Genomic DNA, 17,115 nt, shown 5'->3' on the forward strand with positions numbered 1-17,115 from the left:
TTGGTTTGGTTTGGAAGGAGCTGCTGAATTCCTGGGGGAGCTGAAAAGCAGGGATTGGTCTGAATGCCTTGGAAAAGTGGGATTAGTGGGAAAAAGTGTGAAAAGTGGGATAGAGCCGAGGAGATGGAAGGGGAGGCAGGAATTGTTGTTCTCCTCACCCAGTGGGTCGTGTCTGTCTTGAGTTGTGGAATCTTTGGTTGGAAGGGGCTGTTGAACTCCTGTGGGAGCTGAAAAGCAGGGATTGGTCTGAATGCCTTGGAAAAGTGGGATTAGTGAGGAAAAGTGGGATAGAGCTGAGGAGATGGAAGGGGAGTCAGGAATTGTTCCCCTCACCCCAGTTCCTCACCTCGATCTCGGATCACTGGGCTGTTGGTGTGGGAAGGGACCTCCTGGCTGACGTTCCCTCTCTCCCCCTTCCCCCCGGGGGTGTTTTCCCAGGCTGGAATGGGTGGAGATCATCGAGCCTCGCACCCGGGAGCGCGTGGAAACCCTTGGAAACCCTTGGAAAAGTGGGATTAGTGGGGAAAAGTGGGATAGAGCTGAGGAGTTGGAAGGGGAGGCAGGAATTGTTCCCCTCACCCAGTGGGTCGTGTCCGTCTTGAGTCGTGGAATCTTTGGTTGGAAGGGGCTGTTGAACTCCTGTGGGAGCTGAAAAGCAAAGATTGGTCTGAATGCCTTGGAAAAGTGGGATTAGTGGGGAAAGTGGGATAGAGCTGAGGAGATGGAAGGGGGAGTCAGGAATTGTTGTTCTGCTCACCCAGTACGTCGTGTCCGTCTTGAGTCGTGAAATCATTGGTTTGGGTTGGAGGAGCTGAATTCCTGTGGGAGCTGAAAAGCAGGGATTGGTCTGAATCCCTTGGAAAAGTGGGATTAGTGGGAAAAAGTGTGAAAAGTGAGATAGAGTGAGGAGGTGGAAGGGGGAGGAAGGAATTGTTCCCCTCACCCCGTTGGCTCACCTCGATCTCAGATCACCGGGTGGTTCTGGTGGGAAGGGACCTCCTGGCTGACGTTCCCTCTCTCCCCCTTCCCCCCGGGGGTGCTTTTCCCAGGCTGGAATGGGTGGAGATCATCGAGCCTCGCACCCGGGAGCGCATGTACGCCAACCTGCTGACGGGCGAGTGCGTGTGGGACCCGCCGGCCGGGGTGCGCATCAAGCGCACCAACGAGAACCAGTGGTGGGAGCTCTTCGACCCCAACACCTCCCGCTTCTACTACTACAATGCCACCACCCAGAGGACCGTCTGGCACCGGCCCCAGAACTGCGACATCATCCCCCTGGCCAAGCTGCAGACCCTGAAGCAGAACACGGAGTCGCCGCGGGCGTCCACCGAGAACAGCCCCGGGCGGAGCAGCAACGTCAGCAGGGAGGGGAGCACCGGGTCCTCCCTGGAGCAGGAGCTGGATGGAGGGGGAGGAGGAGGAGGAGGAGGAGGAGGAGGAGGAGGCGGCGAGAAGCTCCCGGAGCAGAGGGCGGGCAGGCAGGGCCCCCAGTACGGCCTGGGAAAGGAGGAGGTGGAGAGGTAAGGGGTGGGTGGGGATGGGTGGGTGGGGTGGGATGGGTGGGGTGGGAGGGGTGGGGTGGGGATGGGTGGGGTGGGGATGGGTGGGGCAGGATGGGGAGGGTGGGGTTTGATGGGTGGGGCAGGATGGGTGGGATAGGGATGGGGATGGGCGGGGCAGGATGGGGAGGGCGGGGTGGGATGGGGAGGGCGGGGTTTGATGGGCGGGGTGGGATGGGGATGGGCGGGGCAGGATGGGGATGGGTGGGGTGGGAATTCTGGCAGGAAAGAGCAGAGAGCAGAGCCCTCGTGCCGAGGATCCTCCCTTTCTTGGGAGAAGGGGTTTTGTGGATCAGCTCAGCTGTTCCTGGATCTCCACAGGGTTTGATCCTCCATAAATCACCCCCAGGGGGTGTGTCTGGGGGAGGGAAATCCCAGGAAAAAACATGGATTTTGAGGGAAAGGGTGGAGAGGAAAAGAGCAGAGAGCAGAGCCCTCGTGCCGAGGATCCTCCCTTTCTTGGGAGAAGGGGTTTTGTGGATCAGCTGAGCTACTCCTGGGGTTTGATCCACCATAAATCACTCCCTGGGGGTGTTTCTGGAGGAAGGAAATCCCAGGAAAAAACATGGATTTTGGGGGAAAGGATGGAGGGAAAAAGAGCAGAGAGCAGAGCCCTCGTGCAAAGGATCCTCCCTTTCTTCGGAGAAGGGGTTTTGTGGATCAGCTGAGCTACTCCTGGGGTTTGACCCTTTGTAAATCATCCCTGGGGGTGTGTCTGGAGGAAGGAAATCCCAGGAAAAAACATGGATTTTGGGGGGAAAGGATGGAGGGAAAAAGAGCAGAGAGCAGAGTCCTTGTGCTGAGGATCCTCCCTTTCTTGGGAGAAGGGGTTTTGTGGATCAGCTCAGCTACTCCTGGGGTTTGATCCTCCATAAATCATCCCTGGGGGTGTGTCTGGAGGAAGGAAATCCCAGGAAAAAACATGGATTTTGGGGGGAAAGGATGGAGAGGAAAAGGGCAGAGAGCAGAGCCCTCGTGCAAAGGATCCTCCCTTTCCTGGGAGAAGGGATTTTGTGGATCAGCTCAGCTGTTCCTGGATCTCCACAGGGTTTGATCCTCCATAAATCACTCCCTGGGGGTGTGTCTGGAGGAAGGAAATCCCAGGAAAAAACATGGATTTGGGGGGGAAAGGATGGAGAGGAGCCCTGGGGAGAAGGACTCGGGGGTGTTGGTGGATGGAAAAACGGGATACGCCCCGTCCGTGTGCGCCGGGAAGTTTGGAATTCCCCACGTCCCGGGGTCGTGGCACAGCGCGGGCAGCGGGAGAGGAGGGAATTCATCCCGCCCCTGGAATCCCGCCCCTGGAATTCCCCCGTGCCCTGGGCTCCCTAAAACAACGAGGGAAAAGAGGGAAAACCGTTCCCTGGATGTTGGATTTTCCCCCTTCTATGGATCGTCTTCTCTTCCTCCACGATTCCTTCGGCTCCGATTTTTCCCGTCCGTGCCGGGTCCGGCCCCACCTCCCCCCCCCGGAGGAGTTTTCCATCGGATCCGACCGTTGGAAGGGAATTCCTTTGGAATTGTGGAGGTGGGAAAAGCCTTCCCGGGTCACAACAGACCCCACGAGCTCCTCCAGCCCTTAAAGTTCCTCATTCCCTTGGCCGGATATTCGGGAACGGCCACGGGTGGAAAACACATTCCCGGCAGGAAAATCGGGATCCCGCTCCCGTTTCCTCCCTCCACCCTCAAAGATTTTCGGGATAAAAACAATTCCAGGCCGGGGCTGGGAGGTGAAACTGGGAGGGGAAGGAGTGTTTGTTCCCTTTTTAATTCCCTTTCCGTGGATTCTCCGCTTCCCACGGGCCGGGGTTTGCCCGACGTCGCCGTTCCCGTGACGTAATTCCAGGGAAAGCCGGGGCGGGAGTCGGGATGGGATTGAGGGGCCGGAGCTTTGCCGGGCGGGGGGATTAAGTCGGGATTAGGAGCCGGGATTCGGGGTCTATTCCGGGCTTTTCCGTCCCCGGTTCACTTTCCCCCGGAGTTAAAAATAACCGGGAATGAGGCTCTCGGAGCCGGAGGGGAACGGAACTCCGGGATTTGGGGATTCAGGGATTCAGGGATTCAGGGATTCAGGGATTTAGGGATTTAGGGATTTGTGAATTTAGGGATTCAGGGATTCAGGGATTCATGGATTTAGGGATTTAGGGATTCAGGGATTCATGGATTTAGGGATTTAGGGATTTAGGGATTCATGGATTTAGGGATTTAGGGATTCATGGATTTAGGGATTTAGGGATTTAGGGATTCAGGGATTCATGGATTTATGGATTTAGGGATTTAGGGATTCATGGATTTAAGGATTTATGGATTTAGGGATTCATGGATTTAGGGATTCAGGGATTCATGGATTTATGGAGGGGTTGTTTGTTTTCAGCGAATTTCTGGGATTTGGTTGTTTTTCCAGAGGGTTCCCCAGTCGAAGCTGCCGGGGGCGGGGTTGGGAAAATTCCGGATGGGGCAAAAAAAAATGGCCTTTCTCCATGGAAAAAAAAATCACCTTTGGAATTGGGGAGAACGACTTCGGGGGTGGGAAATCGCTCTCAGGAAGGGGAAAAATCCCTTTCAGGGATGGGAAATCGCCTTTATCCGTGGAAAATCGGCTTTGCTGCTGGAAAATCTAATTTGTTAATGGAAAAATCCCTTTTATCCATGGAAAATCACCTTTATTCATGGAAAATCGGCTTTGCTGTTGGAAAATCAAGTTTATTCATGGAAAATCCCTTTTATCCATGGAAAATCAGCTTTATTCGTGGAAAATCACCTTTATTCATGGAAAATCACCTTTATTCCTGGAAAATCGACTTTGTTGTTGGAGAATCACCTTTATTAATGGAAAAATCCCTTTTATTCATGGAAAAATCCCTTTTATTCATTGGGAAAATCCCTTTTATTCATGGAAAAATCCCTTTTATTAATGGAAAAATCACTGATTAATGGAAAATCAACTTTATGAATGGAAAAATCACTTATTAGTGGAAAATCACGTTTATTAATGGAAAAATCCCTTTTATGAATGGAAATTGGACTTTATCAATGGAAAATCCCTTTTAATAATGGAAAGTCCTATTTATTAATGGAAAAATCACCTTTATTAATGGAGAATCACCTTTATTAATGGAAAATCCTCTTTGTTACTGGAGAATCAACTTTATTAATGGAAAATCCCTTTTATTAATGGAAAAATCGCTTTTATTCATGGAAAAATCACTGATTGATGGAAAATCAACTTTTTTAATGGAAAAATCACTTATTAGTGGAAGATCAACTTTATTAATGGAAAAATCCCTTTTATGAATGGAAATTGGACTTTATTATTGGAAAATCCCTTTTAATAATGGAAAATCCTATTTATTAATGGAAAAATCACCTTTATTAATGGAGAATCACCTTTATTAATGGAAAATCCTCTTTGTTACTGGAGAATCAACTTTATTAATGGAAAATCCCTTTTATTAATGGAAAAATCGCTTTTATTCATGGAAAAATCACTGATTGATGGAAAATCAACTTTTTTAATGGAAAAATCACTTATTGATGGAAAATCAACTTTATTAATGGAAAAATCCCTTTTTTTAATGGAAATTGGACTTTATCAATGGAAAATCCCTTTTAAAAATGGGAAATCAACATTTATTAATGGAAAAATCACCTTTATTAATGGAAAATCACCTTTATTAATGGAAAATCACCTTTATTAGTGGAAAATCCTCTTTTTTATTGGAGAATCAACTTTGTTATGGAAAATCCCTTTTATTAATGGAAAAATCACTTATTAGTGGAAAATCACCTTTATTAATGGAAAATCACCTTTATTAGTGGAAAATCCTCTTTGTTATTGGAGAATCAACTTCATTAATGGAAAATCCCATTTATTAATGGAAAAGTTCGCTTTTATTCATGGAAAAATCACTTATTAATGGAAAATCAACTTTATTAATGGAAAAATCAGGGTTTTTTATGGAAAATCACTTTTATTTGTGGAAAATCATCTCAGTGGAAAATCAACTTTATTAATGGATGAACCACTTTTATTAAGAGAAAACTCATTTTTATGAGTGGAAAATCCCTTTTATTAATGGAAAAATCCCTTTTATTAAAGGAAATTGGACTTTATTATTGGAAAATCCCTTTTATTATTGGAAAGTTGCTTTTATTTGTGGACAAATCACTTTTACTGATGGAAAATCACCTTTATTAATGGAAAATCACTTTCATTTATGAAAAATCGTCTTTGTGAGTGGAAAATCGACTTTATTAATGGAAAAATCTCTTTTATTAGTGAAAAATCACTTCTTAATGGAAAATCCCATTTATCAATGGAAAAATCCCTTTTATTAATGGAAATTCGACTTTATTACTGGAAAATCCCCTGAATAACTGTGGAAAATCGCTTTTATTTGTGGAAAATTAATAATATATAATATATAGTTATTACATATTCTGTATTATTTATTATGTGTTATATATTATTATATCATTATATATTATATCATTATATAAATTTATATGTATTTAATATTAATTAAATATAATTTAATTCAATATATATTAAATATAAATATATATAATATGTATTGTATATTATATCATTATATAATATATATTTATATTTATTTTATTTAATATATAATATATTAAATATATAAAAATATATTAAATATATATAAAATATATAAATTAATATATTAAATATATATTTAATATCTATAATAAATATAAATATATATAATCTATATTTACATTTATTGATAATCATATATGAGGATATAATAATTAATAATAGTATTTGTGTTATTTTAATTATTAATTATTAATAACGTTCCTGTAAAATCACCTTTATTCCCACCAAAAAAAATCGCCTTTATCCGTGGAAAAATTCCCTTTGGTTAATGGAACATCCACTTTATTCATGGAAAAGCACCTCGAGGTGGGAGGAGGTCCCCAAGAGCAGGGGAGGCCGGGATTCCTGGGAATCTCTATCCCAAAAACAAAGGAGGCCCAGATTCCTGGGAATCTCCATCCCAAAAACAAAGGAGGCCGGGATTCCTTGGGAATCTCCATCCCAAGAGCAGGGGAAGTTGGGATTCCTGGGAATCTCTATCCTAAGAGCAGGGGAAGTTGGGATTCTTTGGGAATCTCTATCCCAAGAGCCAGGGAGGTTGGGATTCCTTGGGAATCTCCATCCCAAAAAAAAAAAGGAGGCCGGGATTCCTGGGAATCTCCATCCCAAGAGCCAGGGAGGTTGGGATTCCTTGGGAATCTCCATCCCAAAAAACAAAGGAGGCCGGGATTCCTTGGGAATCTCCATCCCAAACCCAAAGGAGGACCGAATTCCTGGGAAGCTCCATCCCAAAAACAAAGGAGGACGGGATTCCTGGGAATCTCTATCCCAAAAAACAAAGGAGGCCGGGATTCCTGGGAAGCTCCATCCCAAGAGTAGGGGAAGTTGGGATTCCTTGGGAATCTCTATCCCAAAAACAAAGGAGGCCGGGATTCCTGGGAATCTCCATCCCAAGAGCAGGGGATGCTGGGATTTTCCTTTAATATGTGATTTTTCACTAATAAAAGAGATTTTTCCGCTAATAAAGTCGATTTTCCACTGAGATGGTTTTGCACAAATAACAAAGACGATTTTCCGTAAATAAAAGTGATTTTTCCATTAATAAGGTTGATTTTCCGTTAATCAGTGATTTTTCCATGAATAAAAGCGATTTGTCCATTAATAAAAGGGATTTTCCATTAATAAAGTTGATTCTCCAACAACAAAGAGGATTTCCCGTTAATAAAGTTGATTTTCCAATAACAAACGTGATTTCCCATCAATAAAGTTGATTTTCCAGTAATAAAGTCCAATTTCCGTTAATAAAAGGGATTTTTCCGTTAAGAAACGTGATTTTCCCACTCATAAAAATGAGTTTTCTGTCAACAAAAGTTCTTTGTCCATTAATGAAGTTGATTTTCCACTGAGATGATTTTCCGCAGATAAAAGGGATTTTTCCATTAATAAAAGGGATTTTTCCATGGATAAAAGGGATTTTTCCATGAATAAAAGGGATTTTTCCATTAATAAAAGGGATTTTTCCATCAATAAAAGGGATTTTTCCATGAATAAAAGCGATTTTTTCTGTGGATAAAAGGGATTTTTCCGTGGATAAAAGGGATTTTTCCATTAATAAAAGGGATTTTTCCATGAATAAAAGGGATTTTTCCGTGGATAAAAGGGATTTTTCCATCAATAAAAGGGATTTTTCCATCAATAAAAGGGATTTTTCCGTGGATAAAAGGGATTTTTCCATTAATAAAAGGGATTTTTCCATCAATAAAAGGGATTTTTCCATCAATAAAAGGGATTTTTCCATCAATAAAAGGGATTTTTCCATGGATAAAAGGGATTTTTCTATCAATAAAAGGGATTTTTCCATGGATAAAAGGGATTTTTCCATTAATAAAAGGGATTTTTCCATTAATAAAAGGGATTTTTCCATCAATAAAAGGGATTTTTCCATTAATAAAAGGGATTTTTCCATCAATAAAAGGGATTTTTCCATCAATAAAAGGGATTTTTCCATTAATAAAAGGGATTTTTCCGTGGATAAAAGGGATTTTTCCATCAATAAAAGGGATTTTTCCATTAATAAAAGGGATTTTTCCATGAATAAAAGGGATTTTTCCATGAATAAAAGGGATTTTTCCATCAATAAAAGGGATTTTTCCATCAATAAAAGGGATTTTTCCATTCATAAAAGGGATTTTTCCGTGGATAAAAGGGATTTTTCCATTAATAAAAGGGATTTTTCCATGGATAAAAGGGATTTTTCCATCAATAAAAGGGGTTTTTCCATGGATAAAAGGGATTTTTCCATGGATAAAAGGGATTTTTCCATGGATAAAAGGGATTTTTCCATGGATAAAAGGGATTTTTCCATGGATAAAAGGGATTTTTCCATCAATAAAAGGGATTTTTCCATGGATAAAAGGGATTTTTCCATCAATAAAAGGGATTTTTCCATGGATAAAAGGGATTTTTCCATGGATAAAAGGGATTTTTCCATCAATAAAAGGGATTTTTCCACAAATAAAAGGCATTTTTCCATGGATAAAAGGGATTTTTCCATGAATAAAAGGGATTTTTCCATGAATAAAAGGGATTTTTCCGTGGATAAAAGGGATTTTTCCATCAATAAAAGGGATTTTTCCATGAATAAAAGGGATTTTTCCATCAATAAAAGGGATTTTTCCATGGATAAAAGGGATTTTTCCATCAATAAAAGGGATTTTTCCATTAATAAAAGGGATTTTTCCATTAATAAAAGGGATTTTTCCATCAATAAAAGGGATTTTTCCGTGGATAAAAGGGATTTTTCCATCAATAAAAGGGATTTTTCCACAAATAAAAGGGATTTTTCCATGGATAAAAGGGATTTTTCCATGAATAAAAGGGATTTTTCCATGGATAAAAGGGATTTTTCCACGGATAACGTCGATATTCCCGTTAAGGCCGTTCCCAATTTGCACGTGGAGGAGGGCGGGGAGGGGATTTTAAGGCCGTTCCTTCAGAACCTCCTGGGAATGAAGTTCATTTTTCCCGACGTTTCCCGGAGGATCCCGGGTCCGGGTGGATCCGTGACGGAAACACGGAGCAAGGGAGGGTTTTTGCTCCTTCGGGAGAGGCCGAGTCCAAAGCTCAGCCCAGAGATTCCATCCCGCTCCTCCAGGGGCTTTGTTTTCCCTGTTTTTCGGTGTTTCTCCAAGGTGGGATCTTCTCCCCCTCCTGGGATCGAGGGGATGTGGGATCGGGGCTTTTTGGGATTCGCCTCTTCCAGCCTCTTTGACCACCTGTGGGATGGAGCCGTGGGGCGTTTGGGATCCCTTGGGATGGTTTAAGGCCGGGAATGTGATTTGGGAAGGGTCGGACGTGAAGCTGGAGCCCCGGGCGGGGCTCGACCACCCTCTGCTGAACCATCCCAAGGAAACAATCCCCGATTCCGAGGAGGTGGGAGCGGATCCCGAGAGCGGGACTCCGGAATCCCTGCGGATCCCCCCCGGCCGATCCCGGAGGAGGCACCGGGGGGTCGTCGTCGTCCCCCTCGGTAACTCCTCCCCGGTTTTTTGTGCTCTGAAAAATGAAAGCTGGACACGATTCCGGCGTGGGGAAAACTGGAGATGCTTCCCTGAGCACGAGAACTCCGTTTCAATGTCGCCCGGGGCCGGACGCGTTAACGAGGGGGGACGGCCCGTGTTAATTGGGGAGTTCCACGAGTTTGTAGCGGCGATTTCCAAAGAGTTAATTTTTCTTCTGGTGGGATTCCACGGGGGACGGAAGGATCGCAGGGGTTTAGGACGTGGTTTTAACGATCACCTCAAAAAGTCCTTTCTTAAAATTCTTCCTGGAGCCGGGTTCGTACCTCCGGGTTTCACATCAACAGGTCTCCGGACAGGGGGTCCAAACTTCTGGAATCACTGCCAGCCCTTGTTTTCCGAGGTTTGTGGTTGGAATTTACGGAGCCTCCTTTGGCTGAGAGCTGGTTTTTGTCCCCCCCCTCGTTGCAGTTCGTCGCCTTCCGGAGTGTTCGAGAAGGAATATGACATTTACCGGGATTACAGCGCCGAGGGGCAGCTCCTGCACTACAGGTATCCCAGAATTCCCCCTCCGCGATGGGCGTCGAATTCCCGCTTTTCCGGGCCTCCTTCCCGCCCCTTCCCTTCCCTGGGTTGCCTTTTGCAGCTTCGCTTCCACCCTCAGACCGACCTCCAGGAGAGTTTGGGTGGATCCTGGGAGCATTCCGGCCTTTCCGGGGGGTTGGTCCTTGTTTGAGGGGCTCCTTCCCGTGGGGAGAAACCGGAGCGGGGCGGGACAACCATGGGATCGTTCCACTTGGGATTGTTCCATCTCCGCGGGGTCCCGGGGGTGGGAAAACCTCCCGGGAAATGACCCTTCTCCCGGGAGAACGAGCCGCCTCTCCCGAGCCGCGGGTCCGACTCGTTTTTCGGGACGGAGAGGAGGTTTTTCCCTCTGAACCCAAAGCCTCCGACTTCCATGGATTTCATGGGATCGGGGAATCTTGGGATGTTTGGGGTCGGAGGGCGCCGTGAAGATTCACGTTCCCTTCCCCTGGAACGTTTTTCCTGCTGCTCCAGGCGGAAAAAAATCCCCCCCCCTTTGTCCCGTGATTCACCGACTCCGAGTGACCCTCCGTGGGCATTGAATTCCCGCTTTTCCGGGCCTCCTTCCCACCCTTCCCTTCCCTGGGCTGCCTTTTGTAGCTTCACTTCCACCCTCAAACCAACCTCCAGGAGAGTTTGGGTGGATCTCGGGAGTGGGGACGTTCCGGCCTTTCCGGAGGGTTGGTCCTTGTTTGAGGGGCTCCTTCCCGTGGGGAGAAACCGGAGCGGGGCGGGACAACCTTGGGATCGTTCCCCTTGGGATTGTTCCATCTCCGTGGGGTCTTGGGGTGGGAAAACCTCCCGGGAAATGACCCTTCTCCCGGGAGAACGAGCCGCCTCTCCCGAGCTGCGGGTCCGACTCGTTTTTCGGGACGGAGAGGAGGTTTTTCCCTCTGAACCCAAAGCCTCCGACTTCCATGGATTTCATGGGATCGGGGAATCGGGGAGTGGCGGGATGGTTGGGGTCGGAGGGCGCCGTGAAGATTCACATTCCCTTCCCCTGGAACGTTTTTCCTGCTGCTCCAGGCGGAAAAAAGTTCCCCCCTTCTTTGTCCCGTGAGTGACCCTCCGGGAGCGTCGGGATGAGGGAAGGAAAAATTGGGGAAAGGGAGCCTTGTGGGAGAGGGAACCGAGAGGGGGGCGGGACCTGGGGCTTTTCCTGGGAGGGTTGGCGTTCTCCGGGGGCGTCGGATGCGCTCGGAGAGACCTTTCCGTGGACAAATTTCCAAGTGGGGAGACCCTGGGATCCGTCTGCTTCCAAACTTCCAAGTGGGATGTGCCCTGGGATCCGTCTGCTTCCAAACTTCCAAGTGGGAAAGGCTGGGATCCCTCTGCTTCCAAACTTCCAAGTGGGAAACCCTGGGATCCCTCTGCTTCCAAACTTCCAAGTGGGATGAGCCCTGGGATCCCTCTGCTTCCAAACTTCCAAGTGGGATGAGCCCTGGGATCCGTCTGCTTCCAAACTTCCAAGTGGGATGAGCCCTGGGATCCCTCTGCTTCCAAACTTCCAAGTGGGAAACCCTGGGATCCATCTGCTTCCAAACTTCCAAGTGGGAAAGGCTCCGGGGTGGCCTTGGCAGTGCCGGGGGGGCGGGGGTGGACTGGTTGGGCTCAGAGGGATTTTCCCACATGGATGATTCCATCATTCCATGATTTCTCACCTCCCACCGTCCCAGCTCGCTCCAGCCTGGCCTTGGACGCTCCCAGGGATGGGGCGGCCACGGCTTCTCTGGGAATTCCACCCCGGCCCCTCCCCCCCGCCCTCCGGCAGCGGGAAGCCATTCCCTGTGTCCTGTCAGGGACGGATGATCCGGGCTGGAGATCCTGGAATGCGGAGGGGGCTGAGCTCCGGGGGCTGTGAAATTCCATCTGGGATAAACAGGAGCTGGAAAATCACCGTTTTTGGAGGCCCCCCGGGGGCGGATCCCCTGTGGATTCCCTGTGGATTCGCTGCTATTCCGGGAAATGTCCCTGCCGGTCCCTTTGTCCTTCCCGGCGGATCCCTCCCGGCGGCTCCCTGGGCTCCCTTCCCAGAATTCCCTCCTCCCGCTGGGAAACAAAGCTCCCCTCTGGCTCCGGTGACATTTGGAGCTTGGAAAAGAGGCTCTTTTTTGGGGGAGAAGCTCGGAGAGGCTCCCGGGAATCCGGCTCCTTGCCCTTCCCTCCTCGGCTTCCCGGATGGATGGCGCGGCCCTCGTGCTCCCTCCTGGTGTGTTCCCGAGGAGGTCGGTGTTCCCGGCGGGAAGGTCCTTGTCCGAGCCCAGGACTCCTCAGGAACCCTTTTCCAAGCTCTTTTTGGTGTTTCCTCACCCTCCACGTCCCATAAAATCCTTTCGCCGTGGATTCGTGGCCTCCAGAACTTCCGGAGCTTTCCGCCAACCCTGGTTGGAAACCGGGCGGATCCGTCATCTCAGCTCAGGGTCCTGCTTCTCCCAAAAAACCCGGCTGGAATGGGGTGGGGAGGGGTGGGAAGTCTCGTTGCCTCCCTCTCATCCCGATTCAGCCGCGGGAACGGGAACGGGAGAGGAATTTCCCGTCGGAATTCGGTGTCGAGGGCCTGGAGCTGGAGGCCCCGCCCGGAGACGAGGGGTTGGACGATCCCCGAGGGTTCCACCTTCTCCTTTGGGGATAAAAAAAAATTAGGGAAATTTAAAAAAAACAACAATAACACCCAAAGTTGGCTTTGGAGAGGTTTAATCCCTCGGGAATATTCTAGTGGGAGAACGGGATCGGGCACGGAGGAGCTTCGTGGGATCCAAAGCTTTGATGGCACCGGGGACGGGCTGAGGGTTTGGAGCGTTCCCGCGGCTCCGGAATTCCCCCAGCAAGGCCAAAAATGGTGTTCCTGTGCCGGGACACCCCATGGACGGTGTTGGATCCATCAGATGGTCCTTGGGATCCCAAAAGTTGGTGTTGGATCCATCGGATGGTCCTTGGGATCCCACCGTTGGTGTTGGATCCATTGGATGATCCTTGGGATCCCACCGTTGGTGTTGGATCCATCGGATGGTCTTTGGGATCCCAAAAGTTGGTGTTCAGCAGGAGGCAGGAACAGCGGGAATGTCGTCCTTCTCCATGGTTCCTCCTTGGTTTCTCCAAGGTTCCTCCATGGTTATTCCATGGTTTCTCCACAGTTCCTCCATGGTTTCTCCATGGTTCCTCCATGATTCCTCCATGGTTTCTCCATGGTTCCTCCATGATTCCTCCATGGTTATTCCATGGTTCCTCCATGGTTCCTCCTTGGTTCCTCCATGATTCCTCCATGGTTTCTCCTCCATGGTTCCTCCATGATTCCTCCATGGCTCCTCCATGATTCCTCCATGATTCCTCCATGGCTCCTCCATGGTTCCTCCATGGTTCCTCCACAGTTCCTCCATGGTTTCTCCTCCATGGTTCCTCCATGTTTTCTCCATGATTCCTCCATGATTCCTCCATGGTTCCTCCATGGTTCCTCCGCAGTTCCTCCATGGTTTCTCCTCCATGGTTCCTCCATGATTCCTCCATGGTTATTCCATGGTTTCTCCATGGTTCCTCCATGGTTATTCCATTGTTTCTCCACAGTTCCTCCATGGTTCCTCCATGGTTCCTCCATGGTTTCTCTGTGATTCCTCCATGGTTATTCCATGGTCTCTCCATGGTCTCTCCATGGTTCCTCCTTGGTTCCTCCTTGGTTTCTCCATGATTCCTCCATGGTTATTCCGTGGTTCCTCCATGATTCCTCCATGGTTCCTTCTTGGTTCCTCCATGGTTTCTCCATGGTTTCCCCATGGTTTCCCCATGGTTCCTCCACAGTTCCTCCATGGTTTCTCCATGGTTTCTCCTTGGTTTCTCCATGGTTCCTCCATGCTTATTCCATGATTCCTCCATGGTTTCTCCTCCATGATTCCTCCATGGTTTCCTCCTTGGTTCCTCCATGGTTTCCCCATGGTTTCTCCACAGTTCCTCCACAGTTCCTCCTTGGTTCCTCCATGATTCCTCCATGGTTTCTCCTCTGTGGTTTCTGCTCCATGGTTCCTCCCTGGTTTCCTCCTTGGTTCCTCCTTGGTTCCTCCTTGGTTCCTCCATGGTTCCTCCTTGGTTTCTCCGTGACTCCTCCATGGTTCCTCCATGGTTTCTCCACAGTTCCTCCATGGTTCCTCCATGGTCTCTTCATGGTTCCTCCCTGGTTTCCTCCTTGGTTCCTCTGTGGTTTCTCCATGGTCTCTCCACAGTTCCTCCATGGTCTCTCCATGGTTCCTCTCTGGTTTCCTCCTCGTTTCCTCCGTGGTTCCTCCCTGGTTTCCCCATGGATGGGTGATCCCGGCCAGAGCAGAGCCCTGGATGGGGATGGGAAGAGCTCGGCGGGGTTTGGAGTTCTTCTCCCGCCGCATCCGGAGCCAAATCCCCCCGTTATCCCAGCGGGAGCGAGCCCGGGATGTCCCGGGATACGGGCGGCAAGGCCAACCCAGCTCCTCCCGATCCCACCAAATCCCGGTTCCTCCGGCTTTTCCCGTGGGAAAGACGCCTCAGCCCATCCCAAGGAGTGAGGGAGATCTGTGGATCCAGGCCGGGAAATCACGGCTCGGCTCCGTCCGGCCCCATCCCGACCATTCCCAGCCTGGACTTATCCCCAAAAACCACTTGAGGGCTTGGAAAACTTGATCCAAACATCCAAATGTTCGGACGTTCCTCCCCCGGGGGATCCCTTTCATTTCCCGGGTTTCACCTCATTCCCGGTGGTTTTTTACTGGGAATCGGCTTCGACCGGATCCCAAGGTCGAATTCCAAGGAGGACGTGGGATTCCCAGGCGTGGAAAGAACGGGAAGAGGGGTTGGAAGCGCGGAATAAGGGTCGGAGAGACCACGGAAGGGTCGTGAGGGCCCCGAATCCCGGAAAATCCGCGAGAAACGAGCAGGAATTTAAAATTCCAGGCACGGCCCGAGCCCCCGGGAGGTTCCTGTGCTCCCAATTCCGGGAATTTCAGGGAGACGAAGAGCGACCTCAGGGATTTGGGATTTTATCCCGTTTTTCCCGTTGCTTAATTTTTCTGTAAATCAGGATAAACCCCGAGCTCTGTACCGGGGTTTGGATTCCAGAGGCCGCGTTTCCGTCCCGAGGAGAGTTTTCCAAGCTGGAAAATTCCGGCCGGATCATGGGCAGCTCCGGGCGGGCTCTTCTGCTCCCTCCTTTTTTTTTCCCTGCGTTTTTTTTTCCCGGGATTGATTCCTCCCCTGCCGGAGCCGCTCCCGGGCGCCGTTCCAGGGACAGGGAGTTTTTCCAAGGCCGGAATTCCCAGCGGGATGCGCCGGCTGTGCCGGCGGTGCCCAGCTGGGAGGGGAGGGGAGGGGAGGGGGGGGAGGACGGGCTTCATCCCTCCTTCCCCATCCCGGTTTAACCCTGGAAAAGGCGCCGGGATGTGGAGGGAGACGCTCCCGATTCCCGCGGCCGGGAGGGGAAGGTGAGGGGGAAAAACCCGGTGGGAATTGGGGTGGGAAGGAGGCTCCGGGGGTTCCAGATATCCTTTGCTTTTCCGGCGGCGGCAGGTCCCGATGCATCCAAAATGAGGGTTGGGTGAATCATCCCAATTCCAGCTTTTGGTGGTTTGGTTTTTTTTTCCCCCGAAAACCCCCGCTTTGATCCCGGTTTTAAACGGGAAGATCTTGGAATCTCTGGGGTTTGGGGGGGGATTTTGGGAATGTTCTTGGGGTTTTAAACCTGCTTTGGGAACGGGTCATTCCCCGGAAAACCTGAGAAATGCCGTGAAAAGAACTGGGCTTAAACCTGGGATTCATTCCCTTGGCCCGGCCCCTCCACTCGGGAATATCAACATTCCCGATTTTCCTCGGCTCGACTGTTTTTAAGGTATTTCGAGGCTGTTTAATTATGGTAATTATATGTAAATGAGGGGAGGGGTTACCTGCCTTGGGTGCTGGGTCTCTCCAGGAAAAAACAGCTGGAAGCAAAGGAATTCCCGGAGCCGGGAACGTTCCCGGAATTTCTCCATCCTTGACATTCCAAAGGTCGGGAGAAGCTCAGGGAGGGGGTGTCGGAGCAGGGAAGGGGGTTTAAGGAGCACATGGAAAAAAAATCCAGCCCCTAAATCCACGGGAACAACAATTTTCCAATTTGGAAAGAAATGGATTTTTTTCCCTGCCCGGAGGGATTTGGGAAGTGGTTTTTCATGGAAATTCACGGAGAGAAGCTGGGAAAAAAAAAAAACAAACCTTCCCTTCTCCACGAGGGAAGCAAATCCTGTTCAATCCTCCAGCATTCCCACCATCCCAGGGTGCTCCAACCTCCCCTTGGACACTCCCAGGGATCCAGGGGCAGCCACAGCTCCTCTGGGAATTCCATCCCAACCCCTCCCAGCCAGGAATCCCTTCCCACTATCCCACCTAACCCCGGGAAGCCATTCCCTGTGTCTGTCCCTCCAGCCCTTGTCCCCAGTCCCTCTCCAGCTCTCCTGGAGCCCCTTCAGGCCCTGGAAGGGGCTCCAAGCTCTCCCTGGATCCTTCCACTTCTCCAGGGGAACATTCCCAGCTCCCTGGGATGTGAAGGGGGGGATAAACCCCAGGAAGGGGCTGGATGGAGGGGAGTGAGGAAGGGGCGAGCAAGAAGTGGGAGAGATGGAGTTGGGCACAAGGTGGGAAATCCCGGATGGGAACCGTGGTGGGATCAGTTCCCGCGTGTCCAGATCTCCCTGGAATTGTCCCAAATTTCTGTCCCGTCTCCATGGTCGCTCCGTTGGCTCCGAGAGCTCCGAGACACGAGCGGGGAGGGGACACTCGGGGCTGGCACCTCCAGAGGTGTCCAAGGGGGTGTCATTGCTCTGTGGGGCTTGGCTTTCCAGCCTGGGCATCCTGTGGGAATTCCCGGGGTCTGGAGGAGCCGGGAAGTGCCCTGGGATGGTTT

General features: G+C 49.4%; 1 protein-coding gene across 1 annotated transcript in view; it reads left to right on the forward strand.

The window, feature by feature from the left end:
- Positions 1-17,115, forward strand: part of ARHGAP39 (Rho GTPase activating protein 39) — an 85,850-nt gene that overhangs the window by 46,090 nt on the left and 22,645 nt on the right. The window contains exons 2-3 of the mRNA XM_051774665.1: positions 1,050-1,520; positions 10,110-10,190. Coding sequence (XP_051630625.1) covers positions 1,050-1,520; positions 10,110-10,190 — 552 coding nt within the window. The remainder of the gene's footprint in view (positions 1-1,049; positions 1,521-10,109; positions 10,191-17,115) is intronic.

Source organism: Manacus candei, unplaced genomic scaffold (assembly GCF_025592945.1).
Source record: "Manacus candei isolate 608988 ecotype Guabito, Panama unplaced genomic scaffold, ASM2559294v1 h1tg000214l, whole genome shotgun sequence".
NCBI classification, from domain to species: Eukaryota; Metazoa; Chordata; class Aves; order Passeriformes; family Pipridae; genus Manacus; species Manacus candei.